Raw genomic sequence first — 13,414 nt, 5'->3', positions numbered from 1 at the left:
TGCCACGTTGATGCCAACGCCAGCTGTGAACACGCATCTGCGACGTAGCACCGAGCCACATGGTACGTGCAATGACCATGTCAAAGAGCAGCGAAAACAAGAGATACATATTAATGATGGAAGCGGGTCTGATCGTTCGACAGTGCTCCAAGCTCGAAAGCAACATCAACAATACGGAGCTTGCAAAGGAGAAGAAGGATGAAGCTAATGCCGCTACGAAGGGTTCGTTGACCCATAGGATGGCAAGAACGAGCTGCTGACAACTATATATACAGACACAAGCCTATTTGAGGTCAGTAGGCACAGGTGCAGGAGGCCAAGAGAAACACACCAGCTTCCCTGACCGGACGGAAGTGGTTGTTTTCTTTGTGTATCCTAACAGCCAAAGCACTCGCCATGGGGAGACGAATAGAATCAGGACGCATGGCATGATGAGCAGAAAGACCTGCTCGAAATACAAGGTAAAATCAAATCCACCTCTGCAGTCGGGGAGCACAATGGGGCCGAAACTGCCATCGTTCCGGCAGAAGGCAGTCGAGGTATTCGTAGCCGCAAGCTGGCCTATCTTATGGTGTACAATCGTGTTTGATCGTGTTAGATTTAATTGCTATGCTTCTTTTCGTTGCTCAAGCAAAGTATGGAGCTGTCTTAGAGATGGAAGAGGCAAGCTTGACACTGTAATGTGGTCGTGTTGACACGCATATCTGCGTCGTGATCATTTTATCTCCGTGATAATCCCAGCGTATGCTAGCGCAGCCGGAGCTCAGAGCCATCTTCCTCTTATAGACCAACCATAGATTATCATGCATGAATCTACTTCGGCTCTGCGGGCATTGGGAACATGCAAATTTGATCTGTTGATCAGAAGTCTCGGATTATGGGTAAAGGTGACTCGTCTTGCATTAGATCAAGTAAAGTCCTCGTACCACCGCGACGTGGCCCTATCGACGCGTAAATCGTGTGTCCGCATCACCAGCCTGCCATCGGTGGTTGAGAACATCCGATGTTATAGGAGATCGATGCTTCGAGAAGTACTACACTGTAAGTATCAGTTCATGTCGCGGGTTCGATCTGTCCAAAGTCTCGACTTTTGCTCAAAGATCAAGTTGACATCGTTGCCCCCAGTATGCAGACGACGACCCAGCTCAAAACATTTTTCGACGAATTAGAAGAAACGAACGGAGACGATGAATGCAGAGCTTTGCTGAACAGGATATTTGATGCAAAAGTCGAATTAGCATCGTTCGTTGCTGGTCGCCGGAAAGGCGGTAGAGCCACGGAATATGTCGGTTTCCTCAAAGGCTCTTTTGACTTCAGCTTCCGCTACAGATCCAGCGATGGAGGGCCGGACGCCATCATTCGATTCCCCAAGCCCGGACACACATACAGCACTGATGGACGAGAAGGTTACGAACGAGGTCCAGGTGATGGAATATCTTGCTGAGCACACCACAATTCCTATACCTCGGGTCAAATAGCTGGGGTGTGACTGCTGATTGTCCACAGCATTTTGGCCTTTTCATCATTATGGACTTTGTGGAGGGTACCCTTCTTTCGACCGTCCTGAAAACACCCTCCGAGAATGATCAAGACGTCGTTGTCTTGAATCCGGATGTCGACGAAGTAGCGTTGAACAAGATATACGGTCAGATCGCGGAGTATCTGCTTCAACTCTCCCAACTCGAGCTTCCTCGAATTGGAGCTGTCACGAGAGATGATGATGTAATGAAATGGTCTGTCACTAAGAGACCATTGACCTATAACATGAATGAACTGGCAAGTGTTGCTGGCTACCCATATCGCGAGCTACCAACATCGACATTCGAACATTCGAGCGACTATTTCACGTCCATGGCCCATATGCACCTGACCCATCTCCGGACACAGCGCAACTTGGCGGACGATCCCGAGATTGCTCGAGCACGATTCATCGCCCGACATCACTTTTCGCAGCTCATCTCAAGATACTGTAATGACGATGCCGGGCCGTTCATACCTTTCTGCGATGATCTTCGTCCCTCGAATATGCTTGTAGATCCAGAGACACTGCAGATCACTGCGGTGATTGACTTCGAATACACAAACGCTATGCCTGCTCAATTCACATATGATCCGCCATGGTGGCTGCTTCTGTCAGGTCCAGAGATGTGGCTAGATCGTCATGCGATGGAGCAATTCAAGCTACTCTACGAGCCAAGAATGGAACAATTTATTCAAGCTCTGTCTCAAGTCGAGAACAAAGTGGTACTCTCTTCGGGGCAACTAACTCAACCTCGCCTTTCGGCGCGGATGCGTGATTCATGGGAGTCGAAGCGTTTTTGGTTTGATTACGCGGCAAGAAAAAGTTTTGAAGTCGATGCAATCTGCTGGGCTGCCTTCAGTAACGAGGACGATCTTTATGATCTGCTTGACGATGAGACACGAGCAGAAACGGAAGAACTTGTGAAGGCGGAAATGACACAGCTCAAAGCGTCCAAACAAGACTGCACCGCCCGTTTTTCACAAGTCGACAACTGAAAATTTCTCAATAGAGCAGGGCAAGACTTCATAACTACTAATTGACCCTGTCATCTGTCCTGACAATGTCTTGTCTATGGTAAGCGCACGCTGATGGGGTTCGTCTTCGAACCACGTGGTTTCGAGTAGATGAGATGCTCTCGTGGCAGAGCAAGGAACACGAGACAGCATCGATAGAGCCTAGATCCGTCATCGCAATTTCGCGAGCAGACCCAATCAGTGGATCACTCCCTCGGAGTGAAGCTTTGTATCGCGTGAGTGTGTATGTCTTCATATAAGTCCGGCCTGCACTAAGCATGACTGCAAACTGTAGGAATAGTAGCTCGAGAGAAGTACAAGCGGAACTCTGTTAGCCTTTCGAACCTACAAGCGCGTTTTGTCGGACTCACCTTGTACCACAACTCGTGATCTGCCTGGAGCTCTAATAAACTCATGGTGTCCACGACTTCTCCTGGAGATTTTGCATCAGTGGGAACAAGTCTGCCTTTGGGCATTTTGATGGCAGACGGACATGGTTCGTAAGTTTGTTGATAAGAAAGAAGGAAGATGGTGTTCGTGAGATGATGGTATTTGAGAAGCGCCGGTTCTGGAGCTGGCATGTAAAGGAAGTTCGCCGTCTACCTTTGGCTTTCCTTGACTGCCCATTAAGCTTCCGCCCCGAGCTAAGGTGAAATAAATGCGCGTATTCAGGTAGTCCAGATGATCTTGATTCGTGCATTCCATGCTTTCGAACATACTTCAAGTCAAGGTCGCATAAGGCTAGAAGCTTGTTGCAGCGAAGGTAAGGTAAGGTATCGTATAACAAGTTCCTTCCCAATCGGAAGTACTTTCGACTGTATCGTGACTTCCCATCATCAAGCAAGTATGTAAAGTTTTAGGTCTTGTAATGGGATGCTAAGGTACTCTGTTCTCTTTTCTCTGTTCGTCCGTGACTAAATCTCTGCACTCGCTTGGGATCATGGCTAATTCGAAGATGAGCTGCACTTCAAGTATGAAACCGCAAGATGAACAGCTCTGGTTCATCGTCAGAGAACACATGGTACTGCCCCGATTCGTGCAGCAGCAGCAGACTTTTGCGGAGATCAAACGACATGGAATCACCATGTCGGACTGCTTGAGTATGCTCAAGATCAGAGACGATACTAGCAAGTATGCTTTCTACTTGCACACGGCAAGTATGGCTGCTGCGGTCCGTCTTCTCCCCGAGGAGAGCATCTTGGTGACCTACAACCTCTATTGTCAGAAGGATTACGTGGTTGTGATTATGGTGCGCGGACTTGATAATCCTTCACCGAACCCTTCGAAGGCTGCAAGCCACGAGAACTCTCTGAAAGAACGGAGAAAGGCCTCACGAGGAGCCCTTGTTCCAGATGTCTTCATACGACCAACGCCCCAACATGCCTCTGGAGCGATCGACGTCAGCACCATGGAAACAATAGCCGACGAGAGTGAAATGATAACTATTGAGCTGGGCGAGGGTGAATCTGTCATACTCAGCAAGGACTACCTCACTTGCTGGATATCTTCACAACGCGACGATGGCAGGGCTCCAATTGACATCGTCGTGCAATCCTTCGGTTCTAACGGTGTGATGCTCAAAGATCGGTTGACAGCGGCAGTCTGGCAACGTTCTCTCATCCGTGGGCCATGGGCCGATGATTTCCTTCCCCTGTGGGACTCGCACAACCAGATCCGCCATTCTCGTGAAGCCATTCTCACCGAACTCTGCCGGCAAATCCCCAACTTCGGTCAGATGTGTGAGAATTTCATACATGATCTTCGCACGTATGGCAAAGATAACGGGGCACAGAAGAGGCTCGATGGTACTGGACATGGATTTTTTCTTGGCAAACCATACTTCGATGACGAGACTCGAGACAAGATCTTGACCATTCCGACCAGAAATGACACATTGCAGACTGAACTTGACCTTCTTACTGTCAAGAGAAGCGAAGGCGAAGTGTGTGCCGCTCGCGACCTCACTCTTCTCTACGAGACATGCTTGGACATATACTGGGACAAGAAGAATGGGAAGACTGTTGCTCTACAACACCAAATGGGTGGCTTGACTTTCAAATCGCCTCAATCTCCGCTCAAGTCTAGCAAGGCTAAACAGCTGGTCAATAAAACTAGCAGAATGTTGGAAGGTCCTTTCCAAGCCAAGAGAGGCGGAATGGGCAGGGATGAGAACGAGAAATAGGCTAGACTATGGGCGTCATCCTTAGATACGAAGAAATCAGGGAAAGCTAGACAGCTCACATCGATAACCACCGTCTCAATCCTTGCTCGCGAGTAACATTCTCTCTGCCAAAGCGCCAAATTTCAAGCCTTCGATAGGTCAATAGCCGAAGAGCGTCTGGTTGTTCAAGGCCGATGATATCAGACGAGCTCCGCGAACCTGAGAGTTCGCGACTGCTTTGTTAACAGTGCTCTTCAGATAGCACGCCGAGCCCGACAGAGATGCATCGACACAGCCCGCAGTCTGCTCGCAAGCCGCAATGCACGCCTGGATACCCCCACTCACGTAGGTCATACTGATGACACCTCCATAATGATCTATACCACATTCGACAATGAAGTTGTTGCCCGAGGTAGTGTTGAAGATGGTGTTGTTCCACGAAGGGCAGCTCGGTGCAGCAGTGAGAACGGCGTGAAGCCCTGTAGGCTGGGAGGTCAGACGAGCGCCCTTTGCACCGGACTTGTACACGGCTTTGCCGACAGAACTTTTGAGATAACACGCTCTACCCGAGACTTGAACGTCGGTGCAGCCCGTTGTGCCCTCGCATACCATGATGCAATTGTCAAGGCTGTTTGTGGCATTGACGTAGACCGTAGAGAATGGACTCGAGTTGTGATCGATGCCGCACTCGATGGCATAAGTACTTCCTGTCGACGCAGTATATTGCGTGTTGTTCCAGGAAGGGCAAGATACTTTCGCAGATTTGTTGTATGCAGAGAGTCCCATCGCATCTAGCATAAGACCAACATTGGGCAGTCCGACACCGGTGACCGGGTCCCACCCAATGGTGGCGTTCCAGCTAGCAAATGCAATAATAGACGATCCGGGCAGCGTTTTGCCAGTCTGAGAATTGACTCCTGTGCAACCAGTAGCTTGGCCTAAGGTTACATCCAAGAAACCTGACTTCATAGCGTAGAACAGCGGATTGGCGAATCCAAGGGCGGGTTGGCCTGCCTTGAACCTTGCATCGTTCAAGAGTCCGATGATAGCCCCCCATGCTGGCGCCGAGGCTGAAGTGCCGGAGGTGAGACCTAAGCGGCCATTCGAGTACGTGGGCCAGCTGCACCATAATTAGCGAAAATCAACTTTGCCTCCAAGACCTGTACTTACTAAGGGTCGGAACTGTGGGCCGAGATATCAGGGAATCCACGACCGCTGAAGTTGGTGTATGGGGCGTAATACGCCTTCACCTCAGGACTGATGTATTGATCAAGATAGGCCTGAACCGCGGACTTCTGATACCAAGCCTGAGCAAAATAGTTACTAAAACCACCTGCTGAGCCAGTCCAGGCGATCTCGGGGTCGATAGATTGTGTGCCGCCTACACTGACGACGTACGGACAGGAGCCAGGGAAGGTAGGCGTGAACTCGGCAGTCTTGTTCGGACCATTGGCCTGGCAAGGCGCACCGACACCTGCATCGCCCGAAGACTCTAAAATGGTGATGCCTCGAAGCCCCATCATGCCGATCATGTTGCAAACACGCTTCGCATAGTCGATGGGAACGGTTTGCTCGTCATCGCCGTAAGAGTTTGATATAACCTGCGGCAGTTGTTCATTCGAGCGAGACAACAGGTAATCGTAGTATTCTAGATAAGGCTCATTGGAGTTATCTGCGTCTGTAGGCTCGTCCAGGTTGGGAATGAAGGGTGGAGAGCCGCCTGTGATAAATTCAGTCACAGGCAGTGGGTGTCCCAGCCCGACCATGTTCTGGACATCCAAATTTGCTTCACCGACAAGCGAATAATTAGGATCCTGATTATCGATGCCGCCATTGATCAGCTCGACGCTGAAGTTCTGCGTGGGAATACCATATCGCTGCTCGAACAGCAACAGGTCGTTCTGACTGGCGGCTTCGTTCAGAAAACTACCAAACCCAATTCTGCTTCCAGTTGAGGCATCAGGGACATATGTGATATTGTACACCTTTTTCCAGCAGTCAGGAGCGAGATAGCGATTACCACTCTTCGAAGTAATGACACAATCTGTGGCTCTACGACCAAGCTGCGAGGCTTGGTCCTCAACATCTGTTTCCACGATCTCAAATGCCGCAGTAGGGGAACCACCGAAAAAGGTCGTCGGCGTCAGAAAATCCACGTGGGCGTCAAGAGAATCGGGGACAGAGTAACTCAAAGTTCTCAACTTTTCATCACCTGTTGCTTCGGATCTATAGTTCAGGAAATTGGCGCCGAAGATCTGGTTGGCATCTCCTATGGTCGTCTTGAGGTTGAAGTGCGAGAATTGATCAATATTGTAGTCGAGGTCGACCCCTCGAGACCACTGCTTGACTGTGTCCACAGAAGAACTTGAAGGAGCAAATATGGCATTAACCTGATCAGCCGTATAGTACTGGCCATATTTCGGGCTCAAAGGATCAGAGACAGAAGCTAGCAGACTCTCTAGCTGGTCGACATTCTGCTGTTTCAGCACCAACTTGAGCGTGATCGGTTGAGACGCAGCAGGTGTACTCGAGACAGACCAGCCGGAAGGTGTGCCTGGCAGCTGGTCACGGAGCCTCAAGCCTAGGACGCACAAAGGGCCCAAGGCTGTCAATGTGAGAAGCGAGGCGAAAATCATCGCGAACACACGATCGGGCAGGTTGTGAGGATTGCCCGCAGCGGAAAAATTTCTGTGGAAAGAGAGACGACTGTCGAGCTTCGGTGGACTGTCTCACCATCACATATCTCAAAGACTTGGTCGCCTTCAGCATCTTATATAACTCAATTTGCACGCGGTGCTTTGCAGATCAACTTGTGGAAGTGTGATTGACCTTCCAGATAGGTCAAATCCCCTATCCGATACGAGCGTGTTTACTGGCACTCACGGACGCACTACTCACATAGAAGTGAGGACTATCAGCTGTTTGGTACTGGAAGATTAACAGAGCACGTAGGAAATGCCTGTTGACCTTCCTAAAAAGAAAAAGTCTTGAGGCCGGGAACTATTAGTTCAAATGCTCTACTCTAAAACCCAGTAAGGTTGGGGGTTCAAGAATTTAGGTTTCGTGTAGTTTATCTCCAAGAACGTAGACGAGCTTAGGGTGAACTTTATAACAAGCACTTTGGATATCTGAAACTCTAATAAATGATAGAAGATCGCGGTACGGTCAGCGATACAGCGACTTGATTGAGACATGACACCATCTTTTCGTGTGCAGGACTTCGGGTGGAATTGTCCGATATTGTTATCCCATTCCTGCTTTCCATTCTGAGTAATGTCATATGTCAAGATTATGATAGCCTTTGTCATTTTGGAAAGGCAAAACATCAAGCACCTCCGCATCACTTCGAGTAAGGCTTTAGGCAATGCTTAGCCGAAGGAAACAGTCGCCTATCTCGAAGGGGTACACATGATCTTGTTACAAGCATCCACCAGCTAAAGATTATTCTAGCTTAGCGAGCACTTTCTTCTTGTTTACAAAGCATTTTGAGATTTGCGTCAAGCAAATACCATCTTCTTTCTTAGAATTGTGGTTCGAGGGGAATTGTTGTAACTGAACAGCTTATATACTATTTCGATCATGCGTAACGAGGCTTATCACCCTAGCCAAAGCAGTGGCTTGAACAAGTCAAAGACCGTGGGAATAGAAGCCATTTGTCTTCTTGGTGCGCTCGCAAACCTTCTCTACTATTGATGTGACTTATTCATATTTTTGCCCTGATCTTTGATCAGATCCGAGATAGTCGTTTTTATACGGACTTGTGTAGAAGCCTAGATTATAGCAAGATCTTCGCCGTAAGACGCGAACATAGCTCTGATGAGGACAAGAGCCTCTTCTATTGACTCACACATTATCGCCCTCGCTCATATCTCATCATCTCTATTCATACCCTGATACATTTAGTTGGGAACAATCCTACGATAACTCTACCATTGAGCAGGAACGATACAAGGGTACTACAGGCTCGTGAAAAAACTCCCAAAAGAATTATCGTTGCGACGGCAATGTATTCAGAGAGCCTTGCTCCTAGCCTGAAACTTTGTCTCCACCGATGGAAGAAGAATGTCTTTTGTCGCAAAATGAACTGACGATGGCCACTGTCTACAGCATCGTTCTTCCAAGTCTAGGGAATCACTCTATCTTGAATTCGTGTATCGCCTTTACATTTGCTCTCTGCTGAGATACCGGACAGTGACATAGCAGGCGACAGTGGCGTTATTGAGGTTATTACCCGCAGTCGCATGACACAATTCATCGTCTGGAGGGTTCCACGCCTACAAACACAAACTGAATGGAGTACCGGCATTGCACTGAACGTGATATGCATGCTGTCCGCACAGATGATATAGCCGATAAGACGCAATTGACCCGCAACAGCTACCACCGCGGCTCCTTAGCTAAAGTAGAGCATGGCACTCATACATCAGCGAGGAGCCTGAGCCATCTTAGCTCGCCCTTGCTGGCTGCGGCGACAAAATCCTGATAGAAGACCACGTTCCGCGATAGACATTGCCTACTTCATACCCAGCTTTTTCTGCATCCTCTTAAACGCTACTATGTCCCGAACCATACAGCATTAATGCAGTAGCTCAGACCCGACAGGTAGCACGGACAGTCGGTAGAGCTAGAACCTCATGTTCTCCACCAAGCTCCCTCTCTGCGCACACAAGTAGAACAGTGTTATCCTTTTTTGACCTCTCGTCCTTGATGGCAAAGATGTCAGTTATAATCTCCAACTCTGTATCCTCGCGAAGCTTTAAGAGCAATTGGTGACATTCTTGAGGCGTCTTTTGGATAAATGGAGAGTTTGGATTGCCATCGATCTCTATCGGTGCCTCTGAGGCCTCGTTGTAGTAGTCGTCAATGCTGTCAACAAATACAAGTGGCCACTGGTCCTCGTCGACTGCTTTATCCTCGATGAAACGATTCATAATCTGCGGCCCTTAATAGGAGTCAGTGCTGAGCTGATGCTAGGTAGAGGGCAGATGAATGCCACTGACCTCTTTGCTTAGCGGTGCGGCGCAGACTACAGGAAACAAAAGACCCCCCATCTTTGAACCTTCGGACAAGATAGACGAGTTGAGGATAAGACAATCGTGTTATAGCCTTGACAGATAGCGATCAACAGGATCGTTTCTTTACTCCACGTTATTCGTATGTGCAAGACTACCGACAATACCTCATGTTGATCAAGCGGCGAGTAAAGCAGGTTTCCATTGTCTACTTCACCGGGCGTGCCCGCAGCCGATGGATCGAACTCCGATTCTAGCCCCAGGCTGCGGCACTGGCCATCGTGTGCATGTAGCCTACCGGCCCCACTATCCTCATTGGCACCAGCACGGGCGGGATCTTCAGCTGCCTAGCGAGTGACAGAAATCTGACGAGTGAACAACCCTTCAACCATTCAAGCCTCCGTTGAATCGGCATATTCCTCTTTCTCCTGATTTCTGGCCAACTTTTGTCTTCGATAATCTTTGCAAAGAAAGATCAGGGCGAGAACAGTGCCTAAGGCCGTCAAACCAACAGAAAACCACAGAGTACCCCGGAAGCCATAAAGCAAGTCTGCCTTAGTGTGTCCACCGTTGTTAATTTGAAGCTCAATGGTACCCGCGAAACCAAGACCTAACGATATACTATAGACAACAATTGTCATGATCACACTGGATCCCTTACCCTGGTACTGTCGAGGCACCGCGTTCGAGAAGATGATTGTGGCAGCGGGCAACGATGAATCCATTGCAAAGGTGGCAAAGATGGTGGCGAAAAATAAGTACGTCCAATACGTCGAGTGTACGGGTCGCAAGGCCATGAGAAGGGAAGTGAGGAAGTAGCAAAACATTGCAAACAACATGATGGACGCGGCTGGAACCTTGGTGATGATTTTGCCAACAACCAATGCTGTTATTATGCCGGTGATGAGGATGGGAGAAAGCCAAGCAGCCAATTCGATGGGGGTGTGGCCACCGATGTTGAGGCATATTTGCGTGACGTAGAAAAGCTCGACATAACGTTAGTTTGACATGATTTGGGAGCAAAGATCAGTACTTACCCAAATGCCAGATGTCGACCAGCCCGCTGCTGTACAACCAAATACGAAGGGGATGTCGGACGTGAGGACAGCAACAGGTAGGATTGGATAGCTAGCTAGGCGAAGTTCAATGTAGAAGAACGCCGCCAGGAACAAGAAACTGAGGATCAGGCATACGTAGACGTCAGGTTCATTCCACGTGGTGACCAGGCTCTGATTCCAAGCGAAGTTGAACAGAACCAGAGCTGTCACACCGCTTGCACCGCCCGGGAGATCAAGGCGGTCCAAAGTTTCGCGAATCGGTCGTCGCTTCTTTTGCTCACCCTCGACAGGCATGTTTGGAATTGCAACAATAGCGAGGACGAAGAGAAGGGCAACCCCCAAAGCCTGACTCCAGTATATCCATGGCCACCAAGCCATGGCGAAGAGAGGTCCGAAGACGAGACCTGCCATCGCGCCGGCTGGGGCTGATGGAGCAAACCATGCGAACCCCATGTTCCGAGGGCCCTGAGAAAAGCTTTTGCCCATGATGGCGAGTGCATTAGGCACAGTCAGGGCCGGACCAAGGCCCTGCAGGACACGAGCAAGGATGTAGACGGGGTAGCTGGAGTGAACAGAGACTCCTGCCATCATGCTGGTCAAAGCAAGCCAGCCCATACCGATGACAAAGACTGCCTTGTTGCCAAGCTCATCACCCAAACGTCCTCCAATCAAAATGAATGTGCCTAGAGACAAGCCGTAGCCAGAAATTATCCACGAGAGTTCGCCAGGAGCGGTGACACCGAAGGAATCTCCGATGATCTCGAGCGTCGTAAGGCTGTTGCATAGGCCTAACTGACTGGTGAACATGGACAAACACACCGTCATGATGAAGATGATCTGCCGAAGCAAGGAGTAGCCATCAGCAGTGTAGACCTGTTCATCTTTCACAGTCTGTGCATTATCTATACGTTATGAATTAGTCAACGCGTCCAAAAGGCCTTCAACTTTTGCAGCCAGCTTTTGCAGGATATTTTCGAGGGTTACGTCCTGTCACCATGCCTTAATCGTGGAGTTTCTAACTATAGGTTTTGATTTGATTTGATTTAATCTATAAGCTATTTGTAGGCTTATGCCTATATGAGCTGTCCTTGAAGATAACCTAACATCTAAACTCCGCATTGCCTTTGTCTCAACTAAGTTCCCACTCTAACTTAATAACATACTGGGGACGATGTTATTACTGGAGTTCCTTTCTTTTTAGTTTTTCGTTTTTTTTTTAGTTTTTTTTTTTTTTATGCGTTTCAACCCTGCTTAACTTGCCTCGTCGTACGGTGTCCCTTCCATCCTTTTAGTGTGTTGTAAGAAGTGTATTGTTGCCTTAACCATTTGTAAATTTGGCTTCCACTTTGTCTTATCGCCGTCGATTAGTTTCCCTGTCTTCCAGTCCGTTCTTGCTGTGTAGCCCCCTAACATATATGATAAGTCGCCCCATCTCGGCCCTGCCTCTCTCTGTAACCTCGTACGAAGGTCCCTCCACTTAGCGCACTCTAAGAGAACGTGGCGAACCGTTTCCCTCGCGCTGCCGCATAAGCACTGTGCTGATGGCACTGCTTTAATCCTTGCTTTAAAGTCCTGAAGGTGAGAGTGGTTTGTCCTTGCCTAAACAAGGATTCTCGCTTGTTCGGCGGTAAGGGCGTTGTATAAGCTTATAGTGTGCTTCCCGGGGAGAGCCATATCTAGGCGTCCAGTGTATTTGCCCCAGGGCCCTAACTACCCAGTATTGATTGATTGATTGATTAGTCTATCAAGCTATTCACGGTCTTATCGTCCGTATGAGCTGTCCAATGTCGTTCCCTCATTTTCTTGTCTGTTGCTTAGCCTCACGGATAATAAAAGAAGAACCCTAACGCCCCTTGTTCCTTAATCGCCACCCTCCTGTTGCTGTGAAGGAATAGCTGCCATCCTGGTTGTCTGTTAAAGAAACCGGACCGTCGCTTTCACTATTTTCAAATTCAGTCTCCACCACTTAAGCGGGCTATCTACTAGCTGATCTGTGTACATTTCTCGTTTCTTACTGTACCCTCCTAGTAGAAAGGACAATTTACTTCATCTGTTCCCTGCTATCTACTTAAGTTCTGCTTGTATACTTGTTTAACGCTAGCACCGGAGAAGCACGTAAGCTACTGTCTTGTCTTCCTGCCCGCATTCGCATTTACTACTTTCCTCGACTTTAATCTTTGCTAGATAGGATTAGAGATAAATATAGTTCGTTCTTACTTGTACGAGAATACCCGCTTGCTCGGAGTTTAGCGCTCTGTAGAGCTTAAGCGTGTACTTATTTAGGAGAGCTGCATTTAGCCTCTATGTGTATTAACCTTATCTATTTGTTCTTAATGTCTAAGCTTCTAGACGCCTTTGTTCTGCAAGGTTCTTAATAAGGAGTGTTTAAACTACTCCGCTCTTTTTAATTCGGACGTTAGAGTTCCTAAATGGTTTCGTGCCTGTCTCTGTAGTAGTCTAGGCAGCTTAATAAGCACATTCGTTTCCTGCATTTCTTGTATGTGCTAGTACTTAAACAAAGGTCACGTTAAGTTTACTCTGTTCAGCGTCTCGAAGCGTTTAGAGGGTACCTTGAAGTACTTCCTTACTTCGCTTAGTACCGTTGCCCTTCACTATAGCTTAAAGTGCCTCTTAGCTGTCTGTAGTAA

The 13,414-nt window shown here is 48.4% G+C and overlaps 3 protein-coding genes across 3 annotated transcripts; all 3 read right to left on the bottom strand.

Moving 5' to 3' along the window:
* Positions 1-4,855: 4,855 nt before the first annotated feature.
* AAFC00_000003 (uncharacterized protein) lies at positions 4,856-7,332 on the bottom strand (the record flags this gene model as incomplete). The annotated part of the gene is made up of 2 exons (XM_069341171.1): positions 4,856-5,816; positions 5,867-7,332. The coding sequence occupies 2 exons, from the start codon at positions 7,330-7,332 to the stop codon at positions 4,856-4,858; spliced, it is 2,427 nt and encodes an 808-aa protein (XP_069196172.1).
* Positions 7,333-9,285: 1,953 nt separating this feature from the next.
* Positions 9,286-9,747, bottom strand: AAFC00_000002 (uncharacterized protein; the record flags this gene model as incomplete). The annotated part of the gene is made up of 2 exons (XM_069348622.1): positions 9,286-9,630; positions 9,697-9,747. The coding sequence occupies 2 exons, from the start codon at positions 9,745-9,747 to the stop codon at positions 9,286-9,288; spliced, it is 396 nt and encodes a 131-aa protein (XP_069196171.1).
* Positions 9,748-10,100: 353 nt separating this feature from the next.
* AAFC00_000001 (uncharacterized protein) lies at positions 10,101-11,591 on the bottom strand (the record flags this gene model as incomplete). Its single annotated transcript, XM_069340069.1, has 2 exons — positions 10,101-10,694; positions 10,746-11,591. 2 exons carry the CDS (start codon positions 11,589-11,591, stop codon positions 10,101-10,103), a joined length of 1,440 nt encoding a protein of 479 aa, XP_069196170.1.
* Between the last annotated feature and the right edge of the window lie 1,823 nt (positions 11,592-13,414).

The sequence above is a fragment of the Neodothiora populina genome, assembly GCF_041146345.1.
Source record: "Neodothiora populina strain CPC 39397 chromosome Unknown canker_contig_1, whole genome shotgun sequence".
Taxonomy (NCBI): domain Eukaryota; kingdom Fungi; phylum Ascomycota; class Dothideomycetes; order Dothideales; family Dothioraceae; genus Neodothiora; species Neodothiora populina.
The sequence above is the reverse complement of the archived record's forward strand: the minus strand, read 5'-3'. Positions and strand labels throughout refer to the sequence as shown.